Here is a 22,596-nt window from a genome sequence, read left to right on the forward strand (position 1 = left end):
CTTGAGTGTGTGGATAGCACATCCCAAAGATGACAGGGAGCCCCTTGTAGGGGTAGCCCCTAGATTGGGGTATCAGGAGACCTGAGATTTTGCCAGTGACCCAGGAGGCTGCCTTGGCAAGAGCCTCCCCCTTTCTGGGTCTAACTCCCCTACTCTGAACAACAAGATCAGCTGTGATGCTCTGGTTTGTCCAGGTCTGACCTTGGAGTGTTCTTGATCCACTATCTCTTCCAAGAGATATCTCTTCCAAAACCATGGACAGCTCTTCTCCTTCCCCCCCCCCCATTCCCCCCCCCTTCCTCCTGAGATTACAAGCTGGCTTTTAGCTGTTAGGCTTTGAGAGGGTTTCTCCTCCTACTCCTTTTGGTCTCAACATCTTTACTATCTCTAATGTTCCTCATTTTGCCTCCTACTCAGTTTTCATTTTTTTTTTTTTAATCACAATAGATTTTCTCTTAGGAGAGAAAATAAAATAATGGTTAAAAAAAAAAAAAGGAAAATGCTAGAGCTTTTCATCACCTTTACTTTCTCCCTGCTTTGCTTAGGCCTTTTCCCCCACCTGTTTTCCTGAATTTCGAATAATATAGAGAGGTTAAAATTAATTTCCGGATAGCGTAACCTTTTTGGAAATGTACCATCATCCTAAATGAACAAGCTGCTTACAGTAATTAAAGTAATGTCATCCTGGGCTCAAATTGCTCGTGCTAATAAGGCTAATTGACAACAGCCAGCAAAGGGCATTAACGGTGATTACTCATCACCGGGGCCTGCAATTTTCAGCAGAGAAGGGGTCTTTACATCTGCTTTCAATCATCTGTCCCCTTTCAGCATCGTCGGGCTCTTTCTCTCAAAGGGGCAGCTTTTACCTGCTATTCAAAGTAGTTCTTTCAAAGATGAAAGGGGGTGGGTGGGAGCTCAAGCCAAGAGTGTATATGTGAGCTTCTCTGAGCCTAGGCTCATTTTTTAATTTTTAAAATACATATTTTTATGTATAGCTAAATTATATGCTCCATATTAATGATACAAATACATTTTTAAAAATAAAAGCAGGAACCAAGGCTCAGATAAATGTTTTTCTGACATCTCGGCAGACTGAAGAAGGAAACTATCCTGGGTTTCCCCTCTTGCCTTGATGTATATCTAGTCTGTCCCTTGGGGTTCTCCTCTATCACGATAATCTCTGCAGAAGTGACTCCCACATCTCTGTCTTCAGCTCTACATTTCTGGGACTTCGGGCCCCACACACTTCCTGCCTGTTAAATATCTGTCTGCTTCTGGGTGTTCCATCTGTACTCCAAAATCAATTATGTTCAAAATGCCCTCTTCTCCCCTAAAGCCACACTTTCTGCAGGTTCCGGGGTACCAGATCCTCCCGGACACTCGGGTGCGTAACTTCCAGTTCATCCCCCTCAGCTCCTCCCTCACCTTCACTGCCCTCACCCTAGATCTAATTAGCTGTCAAATGTCAACAGTGATACATCTCAGTATCTCTATCGCACTTATTCCTCTCACCCGACCACCAACCTAATTCAGGTCCCAATAGCTTCCCCCTTGAAATACTGCAGTCACCTTCTAATCGAGTCCTGCCCCCTAAATCTCCAACCCATCCTTGAAAAAGCTGCCAAAATCATCTTCCCTAAACTACCTGTTTGGCCATGGACATAGCTCAGCTGCTCAAAGATCTTCAATGGCTGCCTTCCTCTCTGAGAGCAAATACAAACTCTTTACTTTGATTTCAAAGCTCTTTAAAACATTTTTTAAAATTATGAATATAAGTATCAGCAAACTTGAAAATCTTATTAAAATTATCTAGAAGAAAACCAAAAAAGACTATTTTTTTTATTAAAGCTTTTTATTTACAAAGCATATGCATGGGTAATTTTTCAACATTGACTCTTGCAAAACCTTTTGTTCCAAATTTTTCCCTCCTTACCCCGACTCCCTCTCTAGCTGGCATAGTCCAATACATGTTGAATCCAATACATATATACATATTTGTACAGTTATGTTGCTGCACAAGAAAAATCAGATCAAGAAGGAAGAAAAAGAAAAACTGAGAAAAAAACAAAGCAAAATGCAAGCAAGTAACAACAGAGAGAGTAAGAATGCAATGTTGTGAAACACACTTGGTTCCCATGGTTCTCTCTCTGGGTGTAGATGGCTCTCTTCTTTACTGAACAATTGGAACTGGTCTGAATCATCTCATTGTTGAAGAGAGCCATGTCCCTCGGAATCGATCATCACATAGTCTTGTTGCCATGTACAATGTTCTCCTGGTTCTGCTCATTTCATTCCATCAGTTCCTATAAGTCTCTCCAAGCCTCTCTGAAATCCTCTTGCTGGTCATTTCTTATAGAACAATAATATTCCATAGCATTTATATACTACAGCTTAGTCAGCCATTCTCCAGTTGATGGGCATCCACTTAGTTTCCAGTTTCTTGACGCCACAAAAAGGGCTGCGCCAAACATTTCTGCCCATGTGGGTCCCTTTCCCTCCTTTAAGATCTCTTTGAGATATAAGCCCAGTAGTAACACTGCTGGATCAAAGGATATGCACAGCTTGATGACTTTGAGCATAGTTCCAAATTGCTCTTCAGAAGGGTTGGATCAGTTCACAACTCCACCAACAATGTATCGGTGTCCCAGTTTTCTCCTATCTTCCAATGCTCATCATTATCTTTTCCTGTCATCTTACAAAAGACTTAAAAAACTGATGCTAAGTGAAATGAGCAGAACCAGGAGATCATTATACCTCTCAACAACAATACTGTATGAGGATGCATTCTGATGGAAGTGGCTCTCTCCAAAGAGAAGATCTAGTTCAGTTCTAACTGATCAATGATGGACAGAATTGGCTACACCCAGAAAAGGAACACTGAGAAATGAGTGTGAACTGTTTGCATTTTTGTTTTTCTTCCCAGGTATTTTTACCTTATGAACCCAATTCTTCCTGTGCAACAAGAGAACTGTTCGGTTCTACACACATATACTATAACATAGTTAACATGTATGAGATTACTGCCATCTAGGGGAGCAGGCGGAGGGAGGGAAGGGAAAAGTCGGAACAGAAGTGAGTGCAAGGGAGAATGTAAAAAATAACCCATGCATATGAACTGTCAATAAAAAGTTATAATAAAAATCCTTCCTCCTCCACAGATCTGAGAGGTAAAGTATCTTATGTTCTTCTAATTTGTTTATAATATTCTTTGTCTAGATCATGAACCCATTTCAACCTTATCTTGGTATATGGTGTTAGGTATGGGTCTATGCCTTTCTGCCATAATAGTTTCCAATTTTCCCAGCAGTTTTTGTTAAATAGCGAATTCTTATCCCAAAAGCTGGGGTCTTTGGATTTGTCAAATACTAGATTGCTTTAGTCATTGACTATTTTGTTCTGTGAGTCTAATCTATTCCAATGATCAACTAGTCTACTTCTTAGCCAGCACCAAATGGTTTTGATGACTGCTATTTTATAATATAGTTTTAGATCTGGAACAGCTAGGCCACCTTCATTTGCTTTTTTTTTTTTTTTTTTTTTCCATTAGTTCTCTTTTAATTCTTGACCTTTTGTTCTTCCAAATGAATTTTGTTATTTTTTCTAGGTCAGTAAGATAGTTTCTTGGGAATTTGATTGGTTTGGCACTAAATAGATTAGATAGTATTGTCACCTATTATATTCGCTTGATCCATCCAAGAGCACTTAATATTTTTCCAATTGTTTAGATCTGACTTTATTTGTGTAGAAAGTGTTTTGTAGTTTTGCTCATATAGTTCCTGACTTTTCCTGGGCAGATTCCCAAGTATTTTATATTACAGTTATTTTAAATGGAATTTCTCTTTGTATCTCTTGTTGTGGGATTTTGTCAGTGATACATAAAAATGCTGATGATTTATGTGGATTTATTTTGTATCCTGCAACTTTGCTAAAGTTAGTGGATTATTACTAATAGTTTTTTAGTTGATTCTCTTAGGGTTTTCTAAGTATATTATTATATCATCTGCAAAGAGTGATAATTTGGTTTCTTTATGACCTACTCTAATTCCTTTAATTTCTTTTTCTTCTCATTGCCAGTTAGCATTTCTAATACAATATTGAATAGCAATAGTGATAGTGGGAAACCTTATTTCACCCCTGATCTTACTGGGAATGGCTCCAGTTTGTCCCCATTACATATGATGCTTGCTAATGGTTTTAAATAGATGATACTGCCTGTTTTAAGGAAAAGTTCATTTATTCCTATACTCTCTAGTGTTTTTTTTTTTCAAATTGGAAATGGATGTTGAATTTTATCAAATGCTTTTTCTGCATGTATTGAGATGATCACATGGTTTTTGTTAATTTGGTTATTGATATGGTCAATTATGCTACTAGTTTTCCTAATATTGAACCAGCTCTGCCTTCCTAGCATAAATCCTACTTGGTCATGGTGTATTTTCCTGGGGATGATTTTCTGTAATCTCTTTGCTAATACTTTAAGATTTTTGCATCAGTATTCATTAGGACGATCGGTTTATAATTTTTTCTCTGTTTTCAACCTATCTGATTTAGTTATCAGTACCGTGTCTGTGTCACAAAAGGAATTTGGTGGGAGTCCTTCATTCCCTATTTTTTCAAATAGTTTATATATAGTGTTGGAGTTAATTGTTCTTAAAATGTTTGGTAGAATTCACATGTAAATCCATTTGGTCCTGGGGACTTTTTCTTAGGAAGTTGATTAATAGCTTGTTCTATTTCTTTTTCTAAAATGGGACTATTTAATTTATTTTCTCTTCTGTTAATCTGGACAGTCTATATTTTTGTAGGTATTCCTCTATTTCTCTTAGGTTGTCAAATTTATTGGCATAAAATTGGGCAAAGTAACTCCTAATAATTGCTCTAATTTCCTCTTCATTGGTGGATAGTTCTCCCTTTTTATTTTTGAGACTAACAATTTGATTTTCCGCTTTCCTTTTTTAAATCAAATTAAATAAAGGTTTATCTATTTTGTTGGTTTTTTCATAAAACCAACTCTTAAGTTTCATTTATTTAATGCAATAGTTTTTTTAGTTTCAGTTTTATTGCTCTCTCCTTTAATTTTTGGAATTTCAAGTTTGGTATTTGATTGAGGGTTTTAAATTTGCTCCTTTTCTAGCTTCTTTAGTTGCAAGTCCAATTTATTGAGCTTCTCTTCCTCTATTTTATGCAAGTAAGACTCTAGAGATATAAAATTTCTCCTTATTACCACTTTGGCTACATCCCACAAATTTTGGCATGTTGTCTCATTATTGTCATTCTCTTGAATGAAATTATTGTGTATGATTTGCTGTTTCACCCATTCATTTTTTAGGATAAGATCATTTAGTTTCCAGTTACTTTTTGGTCTATTTCCCCCTGGCCTTTAATTGAATGTAATTTTTATTGCATCATGATCTGAAAAAAAGATGCATTTACTATTTGCCTTTCTGCATTTGATTTTGAGGTCTTTATACCCTAATATATGGTCAATTTTTGTATAGGTTCCATTTACTGCCAAGAAGAAAGTGTACTCCTTTCTGTCTCCCTTCAACCAAAAATCTATCATATCTAACTTTTCTAGTATGCCATTTACCTCTTTAACTTCTTTCTTATTTATTTTGTGGTTTGATTTATCTACTTTTGAGAGAGCAAGGTTGAGATCTCCCATTATTATAGTTTTGCTATTTCTTCTTGCAGCTCTCTTAACTTCTCCTTTAGGAATTTAGATGCTACACCACCAGGTGCATATATGTTTAATATTGATATTGCTTCATTATCTATGCTACTCTTTAGCAAGATATGGTTTCCTTCCTTATCTCTTTTATTTAGATCAATTTTTGCTTTTGCTTGATCTGAAATCAGGATGGCTACCCCCGCTTTTTTCTCTTCACCTGAAGCATAGTAGATTCTGCTCCAGCCTTTTACTCTATGTGTCTCACTCTGCTTTAAATGTGTTTCTTGTTGTAAAGAACATATTGTAGGATTCTAGCTTTTAATCCAGTCTGCTATCTGCTTCCGTTTTATGGGAGAGTTTACCCCATTCACATTTACAGTTAAAACTACTAATTCTGTGTTTCCTGCCATCTTGTTATCCCCAGATTATGCTTTTCTCTTTCCTTTCCCCCTTACCCCTCTCCCCAGTATTAAATTTATGAGCACCACTTGCCTCACACAGCCCTCCTCCTTTAGAATCCCTCCCTCCCCTTTTCTTAAACCTTTCCCTTACAATTTCTGTATTCCCTTCTATTTAGCCTACCCCTTCCCTTTTCCCTTTTCCCCTCCCACTTTTCAATAAGGTGGGAGAAGTTTCTCTGTAAACTGAATATAACATGCTCTCAGGGAAAGTTAAGTTGTTTTGAAATCAGAAATATTTACTATATTTAACATATAGGGGCAGCTTAGGTGGCAAAGTGGAAAAAACATCAGCCTTGAAGCCAGGAGGACCTGAGATCAAATCTGGTCTCAGACACGTAACACTTTTCTGGCTGTGTGACCCTGGGCAAGTCACTTAACCCCAATTGCCTCAGCCAAAAAAACCCCAAAACAAGAAAACCATATATTGGATTACTTGACATCTAAGAGATGGGGGGGAGGGGAAAATTGGAACATAGATTTTGCAAGGTTCAATGTTGAAAAATTATCCTTGCATATGTTTTAAAAATAAAAAGCTTCAATTTAGGGGGGCAGCTAGGTGGCGCAGTGAATATAGAACACCAGCCCTGAAGTCAGGAGGATCCGAGTTCAAATCTGTTTCAGACACTTAACACTTTTCTGGCTGTGTGACCCTGGGCAAGTCACTTAACTCCAACTGCCTCAGCAAAAAAAAAAAAAAAAGAGCTGCTATATATATTCTTTAGAGCATTTCCCCATATGGCTATTGATCGATAGCTTTGGCTTCTTCCTTTGAAATTGCCTGTTCACATCCTTTGACTTATTAATTGGAGAATGGCTTAGTCTTGTCAGTTTGATTTAGTTTTTTAATATATTTTAGAAATGAGACCGTTATTAGAGAAACTTGTTACAGGACTTAGCCCAATGTTCTTCTCCTAGTTTTAGCTGCACTGATTTTGTCTGTGCAAAACTTTTTAAGTTTTATGTAATCAAAATGATCAATTTTACTTCCTGGGAACCTACCTCTCATTTGGTCATGAACTTTCCCTCCATCCACACATCTGCCAGCTAATTATTCTTCTTCTATGATCCACTAATTTGTTGCTTCTGATGTCATTTCTCATATTTAATCATGGACCATTTTGAGTTTTTCTTGGCATAGAGTGCGAAATGATGGTCTGTGTCTAGTTTCGGACACGTTGCTTCCTAGTTTCCACAACAGTTTATGTTGAACAGTGGATGCTTCTAAGTTAACCACTTCCTCCAAATTCCCAATGTACCTTTTTTGGGGGGTTGCTGGGATCTGGTCTGCGATTCAGATGCAGGAGTGGTTCCCCAAGGCAGCCCCCCCGCGCCCACTGATTTGGGATGTGAATTTTGGATACCCGAGAAGATACATGCTTTGTAATTATGCTCTTTGAGAAGGTTCCCTTTGCAATCTTGGGGTACTGCTCCTTTCTCTGGCCACTTGCTTACTGCATCGACTAGACTTGGTCCGGAGCCCCAAGCGTCTCCATTCCTGGCCGCTGCACCTGGGGTCACAGGTGCCCCAAGAGCTGGCGGCCCTCTCACTCTCTCAGGAGGGGCCTTTCTAAAAGCATCCAAATCACCAAAGCAAGAGCCACCAGCTTGGACCACGTCCAGCCTGCCAAGGAGCACCAGGCGAGCCCCCGGTGGAGGCCGGGCCCATCACCTGATGGACCAACTGCAGAAATTTCCTCATGGATGGTCTGGAGTTCTGACCTCACTGGGGAGACAAGGGGAACACAGAGTAAGTTAGGGGAGCTGGGACCATCAGCACCCCACTGAATGGCCTGTCCAAACCTGGAGATAGGCCAAGGCTAACTGGAACCAAGATTATGGGAGCCTTCCTGCAGAAGCCCCAAGTGCCACGGAGCCAGACAGGTGGATGGAACCACCAGGGCACACGCCACGTCGTGGAGGTGCTTGCCCGCCTGCAGGAGCTGGGGGGAGGGTAGGAACGCCAGGATGAGACAAAAGGGCAGTACAGCACCGAGCTGGCCCTGGGGTAGCCACCAGAGCAGGGACCAGCAGTGAGAGCCATGGCCGAAGCACACCCCATCTGGGAAACGGGGAGCCAGGGAAAGGCCAAGGGGACAGTTCTGCAAAAACTTGAACTCCGAAGCCACACACACACACACACACACACACACACAAATGCCCCAAAGGCTGAGGCCTTCTGGGCCAGTCCTCCTGGGCCGGCAGAGCAAAGGTGGCTGCAGACCCACTCCCTTGGTGGCTGTGGCCTGAGGGGCCTTTTCCAGCCTGGCCAACATCATCGAAGCAATGCAAGGAAAATGCACTAGAAGCTTAGAATAAGGAGGCTTTATTTTCTTTAATATAAGTATTTTCTATAACTTCAGTCTCATGATTCAGAACGTCCAGAACAGATAATACACAGTCATTTAAAGAGAGAACACGCCAAATGAGGGGGTGAAAGCTCCTTCTGAGGGCAGCTCTCTTCCTGCTGCCTCACCCTCTACTAAGCGGGAAACCCCCAAAGTCAGCCGCGTGAGGGCGCGTGCAGAGGGCCTTGGCGGCCTCTCGAGGAAGTTGACAGGTGGCCGCTGGGTCCCAGAGGGGCCTGGGACAGCTTCCAGCCAGCCAAAGGAGGTACAGACCCCTGTCCCGTCCCCTCCCCGTTACCCCAGCATCTTCCAAAGTGCAAAGATCGCCCCCAGGGAACGATGACCGTTTCTGAAAGGGATGCTCAAGTCCGTCCTGGGCAGGGGCAATGAGGAGGGAGACTTGGCCACCCCCCGCCTAGGATCGGAGCTCCTGGACTTGAATCCCACTGTGTGTAGAATGGGCGGCCTGGGTTGTTTCTATACCATTGGAAATGGAAAAAGGAATAAGCCATAATTCATCATATGTTTGATTTTTTTTTTTTTTTTTTTTTATTTCTGTATGTAATGTAATGAATGTTTAGGCACGCTGCTTGGGAGGCTATTTCTAAAAAATCGTTGGCCATCGTTCAGAGTATCCTTTTGGTTTTAAATACTGGTCAGGAAAAAAACAAATGACATAAAAATAGGTGAAGAACTTTCTATTACAGAAATGAAAAACTGATTTGCATCTAAAAGTGCAAGAGGTAACCTAGGAGTGACCCCTTCACCAGACGGACAACACGGCGACATGCGGCCCATCGCTTCTGCTGTTGGAGAAGGTGGCTGGATTTTATACTGACATAGAAAATTATAAATTACAATGAATTAGTATCCATAATCACTATATATACACAAACCAGGTCTAAAAAAATACACTGGCTTAGAATTTACGAGTGAAAACTTCACAAGGTACAGGAAAACAATTAACATGCTCAAGTGCCCAATTTTGATTTGTACTTTGAAAATGCTATGCCCAAAAAAACCAAAAAAAAAAAGAGAGAAACGCATGCTAATTCTATTAGCAGTGCGTGCACTGACTCCTGTGACTTGCCTGATCTGAGTAGAGTTTTATAAATATGCAGATTGTTCTGAAACGTTCATTTGTAATGCTTGGCTAACAAGGTACAATCTGGTGAACGAATGGGTTAAAAGGCAGGTGGACTACCGAAAACTAAAGAACCAAGCCCCAAAGCCCAAACCACAAGCCATATCCACTCCAAAGAACCTAGTGTTTCACCGGCGTGAGGAATCATTTCAAGCAAACAAGACTGAACAGAACATATGGCTTTACAGTAACATCAATTTGTCAACTAAGTTGTAGCAATAAATACTTAAAATCTCTACCAATAGACTTACATTTTGATCTGTTTTGAACAATACAGAAAACAGTTACCAATTAAAAACTGGTTATAAAAAGAACACCCAAAATTTCTTATTTAAAATCACTTTTCAGAGTCAGAACAACCAAAATAACCCTTAGAGGGCATTTCAAACCTACAACTTCTTGCCAACCTGGAAGAAAAATGAGCTCAGAATTTTGTACAAGGTGAAAAAATGTATGAAAACGGCCTAAGACTTTGGTCACACTAATTGTCAAATAGTTATGTCTCCAATACAATAGATCTGTGTATTCACTTTTATAAAACTAATCTTACAGCCATCTGAAGTCTAGTATCTCTACTATTATTACAAGGGGGGCAAGGTCTTCCTCCACAGGCCACCCACCATTCATAACAATACAATATAAACATAGGCAAAAATGCTTGGTATTTGTCAATGTGCAAGATTTTTACACTTCTGAATTTCTCTGTACAATGTCTTAAAATCTAGAATATAAACGTTGCTGGTCCTGATCCCTTGCAAAGTTAGTGCAGCAGTGACTGGCTTGGACAGGCTCTGGATGAAATCCTCAAGAAACAGCGTTTTTTTTAACCCATGGCTATCAGTCTGTAGTCCTCAGTCAACAGCAGGAGACATTACATATCATACAGGGCCGTTAACAGAAGTCTCTCCTAAAAGGCTCGGCTGCTCAGGCCTAAAGAACCAAAAGAAAGACGTTCAGGGCATTTGAATGGGACCCACCGAGCCGAGTGGAACCACTGACAACAGACAACAGCAGCAGCCGATGGGGGCCAGGCTCAGAAGACAAGAACAGGAAGAGGAAGGCCCCCTAACTCAGGTGAGCTCCCGCAGGGGGAAGCTGCTAGAAGGCTCGGATGGCCGGATCGCCTCGTCTCCAGGTGAACCTGTCTCAGGTACCGATGGTCCATCTCACTGCACACGGGGGCTAACCAGATACTTTAAGTCCGCTATGGCGCTCTGCTTGACTTCACCCTGAGAGGGGTCCCTTCTGGAGAGCAAGGAGGACCAGGATCCCTGATGGAGAGTCGGGAGGAGGGACTGCTGCTGGCAGCCCAGCCCCTCTGATCAGACCCGAGGCTTGGGAGGGAGAGAGGCCCCTCAGTGAAGATCCCCCCTCCCTCCCCCCACCAGGTCACAAGCAAAAGGCTGCCTCAAGGAGGAGTCAGGGAAGAAAGAAGGGGCCCTTCCTGCCTTGGGGATGAGAGCGGCCCTGTGCCAGCCCAAAGGCAAACTGAAGGAGTCACTGATCAGCTGGGTGCCTTTGGGACCTCAGGGGTCTGCCCATGAGAGCCTAGAACTAGGCCTGCCCACTGGAATTGGGGAAGGGCTTTCATAGGTACCTCCTGCCGCCACTAGGGACACAGACATGAAGTTCACCTGGAGGATGGTGGAAGAGACCAGACCCTAACCTCCTGGAAACCAGTCTAAGGGAGGGGGAGAAAAGCCGTCATTCTAACAGCTCTGGCAACAACTCCATGGCCAAAACAGAGTAGCTCCCAAAGGACTTGGGGTGATGCAGGGGACTGGACAGAGCAATGGACTGACACTTGGCGGGAGCTTGTGAGATTCCATCTGGAAAGCAGGGAGAATAAAAGCACCTCCTTCACCTGTGGTTGATGAGACAACACAGGTAAAGTGTTTTGTGGGTGGGAAAGCTCCCTCTAAGTCTGGGTCCTATTCTTGCTACCACCCAGGGGTGCCAGCCAAGGCTGGTAGCAGGTCCTGTCCCTGACTGCAGAGGCTGCTTCCCCCGCATGTGGCCCTGAATGAATGGCTGGAAAATGGGAGCCTGAGTGTCCAGTCTCACAAAGTCAGCTCCCTATAGCGTCCGGTCAGGGGGGGAGAGAGCCGGCTAAAAGCACATGGGGATGAGGAGACAAGGCAGCCTCCGGAGGGGAGATCAAGGGCCTCCAAGTCCAGGGAAGCCTATCTAGCCTTGGCCCAAGAAAGCCCCCAAGGCAAAGGGCCAGCCTGAGGTGGGGGCGAGTTGTGGCCCTCCCCTCTGGTTTTTTGCAAAACTCCCCTACTGATGAGAAGACAGGCAGGCCCTTCCAAATTAAACCAGCCATTTCCATAAATATTTCCTCCACACATCCCTAAAAACTCCTCCCCTCCTGGTGAAAACCCTCCTTATGGGAAATGGGAGGGGGGGAGGGAGAAGGGGGGAGGCGGATTTGGCAGTAAAGTCCCTGGACTTGGGACGCCCCCTGGTGTCTGTTTCTGATCATGGCACCTATGGAAGGTAAAATGGAGTCACTAAAAATGAAACCTCCCCAATTTAAGTATATGGGGGGGAGGAGGGGGCAGCAACTCCTGGGGCTCTCCCCCCTCCTAGAGAAGTGTCCCCCTGTGAGTCTTTCTCTAAGTGGTTTCCGCCTGGCTGGGGCAGGCTCCCTCCCTCACCAGGCCCCACCAGGCCCCACCAGGCCAGGGCCTCCTTTCTCCTCCTTGGCATCCTCAGGGGCCCACGGGGGATGGATAATGAATGAAACGCTCAATGTTTCAGACCCGGCTTTGCCGCTGAAGCCAGGGCAGGTAGGGGCTGGTGTGGCCCCCGAGGGAGCACCCAAGTCTCAGAATGGAGGCCAGAGCTGGCCGGCTTCCCCAGGGGCCCCCTTACCTCTGCTCGGGGCTCAGGCCCGCCGGCTGGGAAGCAGCAGGACTGGCGTCCCCGCTGTCTGTCCTCTCCTCCACCACATATTTACAAGAAGCATCTTGAGAGGTAGACAGTTTCCCTTCTTCACTGCAGGAGAGAAGGGACAGCTGGCGTTAGGCGCCCGCGCAGGCCGGGGGACAGGGGCGGCCGGATGACAGGACATGCAATGACTCGAGGGCGGCGGCCAGGACAAGTCCAAGCAGCAAGCTCTGCATGCTCGGGGAGGGAGGAGAACGGAGGTCACAGACACGGGGTGGGGGGAGCAGCACGCAGGACCAGGAGGACCGCGAGGGGGCGATGGGGGCCGCTGGAGCTCGAGGACCAACCCACGCGGTCCCGTGAGAGCGTACATACCGATAGGATTTCAACACTCTGAAGCCAAGTGTGCAAAATAGAAAAAGAAATGTATAAACATTTCAAAATACTCGGAAATTAGGGATTTGGGCACAAGATTCCCTCTACTGCGCGGGGGCAAAACGTTATCTTTCTAGAAACAGACTGGTGAAGGTGTTAACTGAATCTGTTTGGAGGAACAAATAGTCATGGTTAGAGGCCGCCCCAGCCCTGCCCGGGATGCTCAGGGCAGAACTCGAACCCTGGCCTTGCCCGCCAAAGGGGGTGAGCGGGGGGCAGGAATCACGCCCAGGGAGGGCTGCCTCTGCACAGATCCCCACTGTGTGCCAAGGGGAGCTCAGAGAGCATGAGGATGAGGCCCTGAGGGCTCAGCAGCCCCAGCCCAGCTGGGAAAGCTCCCTCCTGGTCAGGGCCCTCACAGCTTCTCTTCCACAAGATGGACACTTCCAGTTCCTGCCCCAAATTCTGCACTGGCGGAGGTCCCGAGCCTCGGGCTTTTGATCCCCACACCCCTCCTTGAGAGCCCCAGGGACTCGGCCTAATGTCCAAACCGTCCCCTGTGGATCAATCATTGGTGAATCCGGACAGGCAGCGAGGCCTTTCTCTAAATCCGGCCCCAAAGGTCGCCTCTCCCCAAGTTAGCACCAAATTCCTCATCGGGAGCAAACCCTTCCCCATGCTCCCCCTTTCCTTTGCTTCCATCCTCCGCTTGCAGCACCCCTGCTTTTCTGTTCCTGCCCTCTCTTTACAACCCTCAATGGCCCCCTTGCTCCATCATCCCTCTGGGAATGGCTTATGCCAACAACCCCTAAACTGGGCAGGAGCCCCCAGATGTGACCACTCAGCAGCTCTGGTCATGTTTTCAAGGTGGGCTTCAGGTTCAAGCTGAACTCCTCATTGAAACGTCCGGACCCCCAAGACTGGTTGGCTCTGAGGACTAAATTTCGCAGAAATGCCTTGTCCCCAGCCAGTGTGCCCGGCCCATTAGTCCCCAAAGAGAAGGGCGCTGTGACCAATGATACCAGCTGCTGGCACACCTTAAAGCCCCCTCCTCCCCCCTTTTCCGGGCACAATGTTTCTCATCCAGGTTACTCCCTGCTCAGTGAAGGGCTTCTTGGTCCTGGCAACCTGGGTTGCTGGACAGCCATGAACCCCTTTCACATCTCCCTACCCATCTGAGACCACATGTCTATGCCGTATGTCTCTGAGGGATCCAGACTATAGGGTTAATTGTTGGGGATGGGGTCAAGGGGAAAGACCCAGCTGATTTCCTGGGGGTGGGGGGGTCTTTTATGCTGCCGACAGCAGTGACCCCCCTCATCAGGTAATCCGAGCACTCTTCTCAGTCACGGCTCTTGGCTGTTCCTAAAATTAAAGTCCACCGGCCCTCAGCGCAGCTGATGCAGCCCACTGAACAGAGAAATCTGAATCGGCCGGAAGCTTTTTCTAGTCCTGGGCCTGGCAGGGAGCTGCGCTTTCTAGAAACTGGTTTTTCTAAGCCATTTTCCTTTGCAAAGCGAGTGCACAAGAGCATTCACAGAATAGGCTCCTGGAGGGGAGGCGGAAGGGGCCAAGTCTGCGTCCGGCCCCCCCACCCGCTGCCCCCCTCCCCACGCTGAGGGCCAACGGCCTGGCCTCTCCAGGTGGTTACCTTTTGAAGACGGCAGTTTCAGTTTTAGCATCTACCGTAAGGCTGAGCGTCTCCTTCATGCTGCCGTTCATCACGGTCTCAGTCACCTTGTCTGTATTTTCGCCATCTTCTTCTCCGTCAGACGTGGCTTCCATGGCCACGCTGCCTGGGGCTACAGAAATCATTGTTCTGAGGACCTGCCCAGGTCCGGTGGGGTGGCCTGTCTATAGCCCCAGGATCCCACCCATGAACTGCCCACCAAGATGAGCAGAGAGGGTCTGAGGGAGAGAGTGGCTGACAATGCAGGTCTCTTCCTAGGGAACCCCCACCCGACAGCCAGGGGTGAGCCCCAGCTGGTTCCCTGCCCAATGGGAAAGCTATTCCAAAATATGGGACATACTTGGCAACTGAGAACTGTGGAGGGGTGCCCAGAACACCAGGCCTTGGGGCAGCCAGATCTGTCTTCCCAACTTTAAATGTTGCCTCAGATACTCATTAGCTGGGAGAAACCTGGGCAAGTCACTTAGTCTGCCTACCTCAGTTTTCTCATCTGTAAGATGAGCAGCAAAAGGGAATGGTCAAGCCATCTGAATCTCTGCCAAGAAAACCCTAGAGAGGGTCAGGCCCAAAAAGGACTGAACAAAAATCAGCTAAAAATGCTGATCTGAACATCTGCCCTGGGAGCTGACCGCAGGATCCCCGTGGGCTGAGACAACTCTCTGGGAGCAATCTGTCTCATAGGGCCGAGCGGCAGCTTACCCCACTTTCTAAGTGCGGGGCATTTTGGGGTGTTCTACTTTAGCATAATACGTTTGTATTCTCTACTTACCCTCCGGAGGTGCTGCCAGTGAAACAGCATTGGTTGTTAAGGGGTCCACTGGTTCAGCGTTGGTTTCCATTTCCACTGGAGAATTACTCCTTAAAGAATCCTTTGTACTTTAGGGGAAAAAAAACATGTTTTTTGGAGTCAGGATGATTTCTCAATTAACAATCATTGACCATTTATTAAAAGTCTACTCTGTGGCAGAAACTGGGGATTCAGAGCCCAAAGGCAAGTAGGCCCCCTCCTCAGGTGGCTTGCAGGCTGCTGGGGAGAGGCCACCTGAGCAAATCCCAATGGAGGGGCAGGGCCCACACACTTCACACTTTGGCCATAGCCCATCTCTGTGTCTTGGATCTTGGGGGTCCCTGGGCCTGGGATGAGCCTCTCATCTGGAAAGCAGTGTGAAAGGCTCATCCCAGGCCCGGGTTCTCAGACATAGAGATGGGCAGTGACCAAAGTACAAGGAGGCCGGTCACCAGTCCTTGGCCCCAAGCTACCAAGGGGAAGTTTCATATGCTCTTCACACTTGACTGACATAATGACAAGATGACCAAGCAGGGATGTCTCCTTGAACTTGGTGGGAACTTGTCTGGTCAAGGTGTTACATCCAGAGAGGGCTCCGATAACGAATCCCTTTCTTGCACAAACAGTCAAATCTGGCAGAAATCTGAAGTATTAATACCGTAATCCAAGGGCCGAGGGGGTAAAATGTGAAATTCAAAACTCAAGGGTCAAAGATTGCCAATTTTAAGTCTATAGCCAGGCAAAGAGCACATGAAGCAACCCCAGAGCCTGCCTAGGAAGCAGACGCTGTCTTGCTCTCACTTCCACAGGGTCTGAATCGGGCAAAAACTGGGGAGAGATCAGTGACCTCCCAGCCCATTGCTGGAGTTTCTAGTTGGGGTCCCCAAAGAAGTCAGGGGGGCCATATCAACTGCCCCTCATCATCAGTTCCCAATAGACAATGATGGTGGCAGTGATGGCATGAGTCCCCTTTGCCCCCAAAGTTACGGGAGGCTCCTACACTCTACTGCTTAACAGTTTATTAAGGACACTCTTCTTCCCCTCACCCCCATTTCACAAGGTCATAAATAGGGAGATGACAAGAAAGCACAAACAGCAGTATGAAGTGAATGGTCGGCCACACAAACCCACCTCAACGGGGACGTGAACTCGGAGAAGGAAGCCCAGCCGGTCTCTTTAGTTGGCATAGGTTCTTCCGTATTCCAGACGTCCGAGCCCACTGAATCGAGGCTGGCCCCGTGCGCCGTCTCCATGGGCACGTCAAAGTTGGCTGACCAGTTGGGTGCTGAGAAAAGGAAAAGGCCGGCATAAGCAACAAACAAAGCAGCCCCTAACCCCTGTCAGATCAAGCCGTGGCGTGGGGGAGGGAGGGGTACAGCTCTCTGGCCTACAGAATACTCTCCCAGGTTTGACCCAACAGAGGCACGTGTTCATCACTAGGTGGTCTCTGGGCTCCTGCCAGGCCTATGCCCACTCTGTACGCAGGGGGGCCAGGAGGCAGCCCATCATCAGGCATGATACAACCGACTCTGACAGTCTCTCTCAGTGACATCTCCCCAAAGCCCCCCACCCCTGGTGAGCACAGGGAGGGTACTGAATGTCTGCAGGAGTTGGGTGCCGAGAAGAACAGCGCCACCAAAAAGACAGCTTGTAGGGGAAGTATCTAAAACCCCCAAATTGGGGGGGGGGGGGGCTCCCTTTTCCACGACCCCATGCGAGGGGGTGGAGGACTGAAGACTATATGCCAACTCTGGTCCTGGGGATACCTCTAAGGATGACAGGAGACTCCTGTCAACAGGACCCTAAGCAGCCCAAGGAAATCCTCCCTAGCGGCGTAGCAGGGACACACGAGGTACCAGGAAGTCACTCAGGAGTAGACAACTGTCCGAGAGGGGCAGCAGGTGGGCATGGGTATCATGGAAAGGGGGCAGAACGGAAACAACTCACGTTCGTTCAGATCCACTTCCATTTTGTCCTCTGGGTTAGCATTGTTGGAGTCAAATAAATCATGTTTTGCTCCATCTTCCTCCTCAGAGTCTGTACTTTCTTCACTGTCTGTGCTCCCTGAACTGAATGGAGAAAAGTTACATGTTCAAGTTACTTACTCAATCCAGAAAACTCCTTCAGGTGGAGCCCACAAGAAAAAGGAAGGCTTCCCAGCAGCACAAACTACACTAGATGATGAGGATCTCAGTAAATGTAAAAACAGAACACAGTTGGGCTTAAATGAATTGCAAAGACCCATGTGTCCTTCTCCAAAAAACAGCGGGGCAAGGGGAGCCCCAGAGGTGGTCACTGTGGCTCAACTGTTCCCCCAGGCCATCAGCCACGGGGGGAGGGGGGTAAGTCACTACAAAAAGAACCTTGGCGCCGGCCATTTTTTAAAGGTTAGGGGCTGGGGAGGTTCGGGATCATACTACACCTAACAAAAATCCACACCCAAAGTCTTCCCAATTCTGGCCAAGACAGTATTCCCTGGAGGTTTAAGGACCATGCAGATCCCATTTGGGAGAGGGCCTACATCCTGGTTCCATGAGATCACTTACACTAGGGAAATATCACTGGGAATAAACACAGAGAGAAAGCCCTTCCTACAGCGCCCTCAGGTTCCCCCAAGGACGCCTGGGACTGAAAACTAGGAAAAAAGCTTCCCTGCCATCAGCTGAGGGTATAGGCCCACAGGAAGTTACTCGGCTGGTTCCCTAGCGCCCCACGAGGCGTGACTCCACAGCCAGTGACTGTTGTTCAACAAGGTGAAAGGACTTGCTGGAGGAACAGAGCCATGGGCAGGCTCTGTCACCTGGCGGGGGAGGCCCCATCGCTCACCTGGAGCGTCTCTGGGATTCTGGAGTGAAGGCGATGTGTTTCTCTTCCCAAATATCTTCCTCATCAGAGCCTCCATCATCAAACTGCTGTATCCTCTCTTTACAGCACGCTTCAAACAAGGCAATATTCCCCTAAACAGAAACAGGAGCAACATGAAGGAGAACGGAAGGAGCCACGGACTGCCAGGCCAACGCCGCTCTCCCCCGATTCTACGCCAGTACAATGAGCCTCTTGGTTAGGGGGTGCGTAAAAGGTCACTCCGAGGTGCCAAGCCTTCGACAGCTCGCTGACATGGTGTCTCTCTTCCCATTTCCTTCTCAGGAATGAGCATGGCAAGGACACAGAAGATGTGTAAAAGTCTGACATGACGCTCCCCAGAGCAGGTTTCCCTGAACGTACTAGCGTCCGAGTAGCATGGACCACCTCCTCTTTTACTCTCACTTCCGTCTGCTGAGATCCTAATTCCCAAGACTGAGCAACTAAGAGGCCTCCCCTGCTGCCCCCACTGCGCCTGAGCAAGCCCCCAAGGACGCCGCCGATGGCCGTAGGGGCTGGCTTCGGAGCCGGCCCTGCCGGAGCCCATCAATGCATGTTCTCTCCTCAGGAGAAACACCAGACAAGATGGCTCTGGACAGTCGGTCCAGAAACTGAAGACAAGGTACTCTTGTTCTTCACAAAGAGAAAAGGGTCCTCACCGTCTCAATCAGGCTCCAAGATTCCCCCAGCTCCACCCCCCCACCCCCCAACAGCACCTCACCCCATGGTCCTGCGTGACCAATGGCATGCATTAAGAGACGGCTGGCTTGAGGGCTAGCCTGTATTTCTGCGGGGGCTGGCTGGGTCCTATGGGAATGAACCTCTGGCCCCTGATCTCTGCCCTGCACCCCAGGTGGATCCTGAGGCAGCCCAAGCACGCTGTGTGGTGGCCCAGGCCCGGATGCTTTCACAAGAATCTTTCCAATCGGAGACGAAGCGCCTCGCCACGGTATGGAAGCCAAAGCATATTTCCCAACTCCCCCCCTCACCAGCTCTCATCATTTCTTACAGGAAAATTTCTACTCACACTTTCATTTGTATTGAGGGTAAAGTTGATGTCTGACACCCGATCAAAAGAAACACTGCAAACAAAATACAGGTTTATGCATTTGAGTGCCCATGAACAAGAGCATCTTAACTGCACAACAAACACACAGCCCTAGGACTCCCCCGTGCCTAAGCCTGCCCCGGGATGCTGAGAGTAGAAGGGAAGAGTCTCGCACACGCGGGCACGGAGCACCACCTCTCCTAGGCTGACTGACCGGCTGGCACGCAGGGACACTGGCTGCCTGAGGGTCTGCACCCTGACACACACCTGCAGACACCGACACGCCCTCCTGTGGCGTGGAGAAGCAAAAACAGACGGGAGCGAGAAGTCCAAACTCATGCGCTCCAACTGTCTGACCAAAAGGGGCCCAACACCTTGACGACTTCTACTGGGACCGCTTAAAAATCACCTCAATGTAGGCAAGTGCAAAACCTCAACTCTGATGACTAAGCAGGTCCGTGGGATCCACAACTTGAAAGACAGAATCCTGGGAGAACCCCTGGGGAGCGGTGCGAGAAGGAGCAGAGGCAAGCCATTTGCCTTCCCCACTAGTGCCCAGCACAGCTCACGTGAACCCTTTCTCGGGCCCTGGCCTGGCCATTTGGGGCTTCCGCCTGGGTCTGAAGGGAAGTGTGATCAGGCCCTGTCTCCAAGCCTGGTTCCACCCACTGCACTAGCCCACTCAGACTGCTTGGGACTACAGGCCCCTCGCCACTAAAACCACAGGATGCTGCCATTTTTTCCCTCTTGTAAACCCTCTGAACACTGCTCTGGGGGAGTGGAGTGCACCCAGACATTTCTCTCCCTGCTCTCCGCGCTGTTCGGAGGTGGACGAGCCCCAGTTCTCCAGGGCCACGCCAGCGGAGATGTTCTCTAGCAGGTTCTGCCAGGCTTTGCGGGCAGGTCAGTGCAGGCCTGGGGGCCATCAAACCCCGCTCAGAGAGCAGGGACTGGGATCTAAGTCGGGAGGAGGAACACAAGAGCACCATTACAAACGCTGGAACCGTGTGCAAGCTGTCTACAGCAGAAGGCCTTCACAGACGGGATCTCCTTTGATCCTTACGCCAACCCTGGGAGGTAATGTCATAGACCTTTCTCGACATTTTATTGATGAGGAAACTGAGGCTCTGAGGTGGTGAGTGACTTGGGCAGGTTCACTCTGCTAGGACTCTAGTCCAAGCCTCCCGCTCTTTGGCCCCCCTACTCCTAGACTCTCAATTCATGCATAAGGAGGCCGGGGGCAAGGCCCCACCAGGTGTCCGTGCCTGCTTGGCTGGGGCCAGATCTGGGGCCCTCCGGTTGTGGAGGATGCCAGGGAAGGCAGCGGGCTCTCGATGGAGCCAACTCTCACTGTGCGCCCTGCGGGAGGAGAGGAGGGGGGAGCCCCCAGCAGGGCTGCCCGCGCTGCTCCCTGCCGAAGCCGTGGGACCGAGCCGCCCACACCAGGGGAACCCGGGAACGGCAGAGGGCACAAGACAAACACGCACCTAGGGGGGCATACTCACTTGCCAATGTCATCTTGATCTGCAAACTTCTCATCATTGAAGCCAAACTGGTCAATAAAATTGGACGTCATTTGTTGCATCTGATAATCAGAAAAGGCCTGGCAACCCCAGGACCAACGACAGTGACATAATGATTCTAAGAATAAGCTAAACACTATTTGCCCATTTGTGCTCCAGAAACATTGACTATTTTCAACAGAAGGTGAAATGGGGTTGTGGTAATCTAAAGTTATTTTCCTTCAATTTAAAGAAACAATTATTTCAGACACATCTGTAAAAGGCAGGCTTAGGAACCAATGTGTAATCAAAAGGGGATCCCCACCCCACCCCACCCCGGCCCCTTCCCACATTATTTCTGTAATAGCCACCAGACTCCGGAGCGCCCGGGCTCTGCAGGATTGGCAGGCCGGGGTGGGACCAGGCCGCATGGGGCTCTAAATGCGCCCCACTGTCCAGATGACGACCCACGGGACGTACAACCCGGACATCTTTTCAGGTTTTCCCCTTTTAAAAAAGGGTCACGAGGAATGCTAAGTTCAAGGAATGCGCCAGTCGTCCTCCAGCTGTCTTGGAGGAGCGATCGTGAGGATCAAGTGGGGGCTCCAAGTATGGAGCCACAAGGGGTGTGTGTGAGTGCTCTGGAGGTCAGAGCTCAGACTGCTATTTAAATGGCCCCAGAAGACAAAGGGACAGAAAGTTTGGGGGAAAGGTGTAAAGAAGATAGAAGGTCTCTCTCCCCAAGACAGAGGGGGATTAGGGGCTTCATTCTTCTCCATAAGAGAATATAAGGAACATAACAGAGCTAAGAAGGGAGTTTTAGAAAGAGGCAACAGCCTATTTGTATAAGAGATCTCTGCGGGTGAGGGGCTTCATGGAGGTGTGATCAAGCATGTCCTCGGCAATGGTCTGGGAAGAGGGAGAGCCAGCCCCCAATGACAGAACATTTTGATCTTGGACAATGGAGAGCAATGTCTCACACAGCCTTTGTCAGCGCCTCCCATACCAAACACCCAAGGAACCACCACCACCATGGGCCCCTCCCTCTGGCTCTGCCCACCCCACCCCCACACTTTTCTGTATGAGGGTGAGGGTGGTTTCTTAAATTCACCGACTGCCAGAGAGAGATGGGGATCTGTGAGTATATCTATTCAATGGCATTGTTCACTGAAGAGAATGGGCTGAAGCTAGCCAGCAAAGGTTGCCGCTGATGGGCTCCTTCTCTAACACAGATAATAGAAAAGATGGCGTGTCTAATATTCAGATGGAATAGCAGACGATGTCTCTGTTCCTTCTGGGGGGCTACTTCTCCCTCTCCCATCTCCCCGGAGTTCCAATGCTCACACAGGCATGCAAGGGCTACGGGTGGAGATTATGGGCATCTAGGCTCCGAGTTGGCCACCAAAGGGATCGGGCACAGGACGCCTCTCTATCACTCTATTTTCTGATTGATAAGGGCAGTCAGACTAAAGAGAATAATCCCTAAAATGAAACCATTCTCAGAGTTGGCGAAAAGCCCTCACAATGAGGTTATAAAAAGGAAAAAGTTTTGAGATAAATGTGTTCTGAGATTGAAAAACTACAAACTACTCTCTTTGGACCTTTATATACTTTTGACAAACCAAGTTTAATACTTGCTGCCTCACGGAATTATACAAGCGAGAACAAGTTTGGTTTTTTAATCCACAAATTCTGTCTGTAGACTTTGGGAAATCCTTTTATCTGTCTGTTTGAGGTTTGGAAGAGGATTTCCCAATCCAAAGGAAGGCAAGAGTATTTCCAACCTTTTGTGCCTGGTTGGAGGATGCATGGCTATGGA

The 22,596-nt window shown here is 47.7% G+C and overlaps 1 protein-coding gene across 15 annotated transcripts in view; it reads right to left on the minus strand.

Annotated features, from left to right (window-relative positions):
• Nucleotides 1-8,959: 8,959 nt before the first annotated feature.
• The window catches only part of PPP6R3 (protein phosphatase 6 regulatory subunit 3), an 81,500-nt gene continuing 67,863 nt past the window's right edge, over nucleotides 8,960-22,596 (minus strand). For 3 of the 15 annotated variants that reach the window (XM_031942147.1, XM_031942145.1, XM_031942146.1), the window contains 10 exons: nucleotides 20,781-20,878; nucleotides 19,255-19,309; nucleotides 18,192-18,322; nucleotides 17,313-17,434; nucleotides 16,497-16,650; nucleotides 15,348-15,454; nucleotides 14,540-14,690; nucleotides 12,889-12,906; nucleotides 12,499-12,621; nucleotides 10,559-10,919 (listed from right to left, as the gene is read on the minus strand). In XM_031942147.1, the coding sequence (XP_031798007.1) occupies nucleotides 10,826-10,919; nucleotides 12,499-12,621; nucleotides 12,889-12,906; nucleotides 14,540-14,690; nucleotides 15,348-15,454; nucleotides 16,497-16,650; nucleotides 17,313-17,434; nucleotides 18,192-18,322; nucleotides 19,255-19,309; nucleotides 20,781-20,878 (1,053 nt within the window). In that variant the 3' untranslated portion in view covers nucleotides 10,559-10,825. The other 12 variants (XM_031942158.1, XM_031942156.1, XM_031942153.1 and 9 more) reach the window with 12 other exon arrangements.

This window comes from Sarcophilus harrisii, chromosome 6 (assembly GCF_902635505.1).
Source record: "Sarcophilus harrisii chromosome 6, mSarHar1.11, whole genome shotgun sequence".
NCBI classification, from domain to species: domain Eukaryota; kingdom Metazoa; phylum Chordata; class Mammalia; order Dasyuromorphia; family Dasyuridae; genus Sarcophilus; species Sarcophilus harrisii.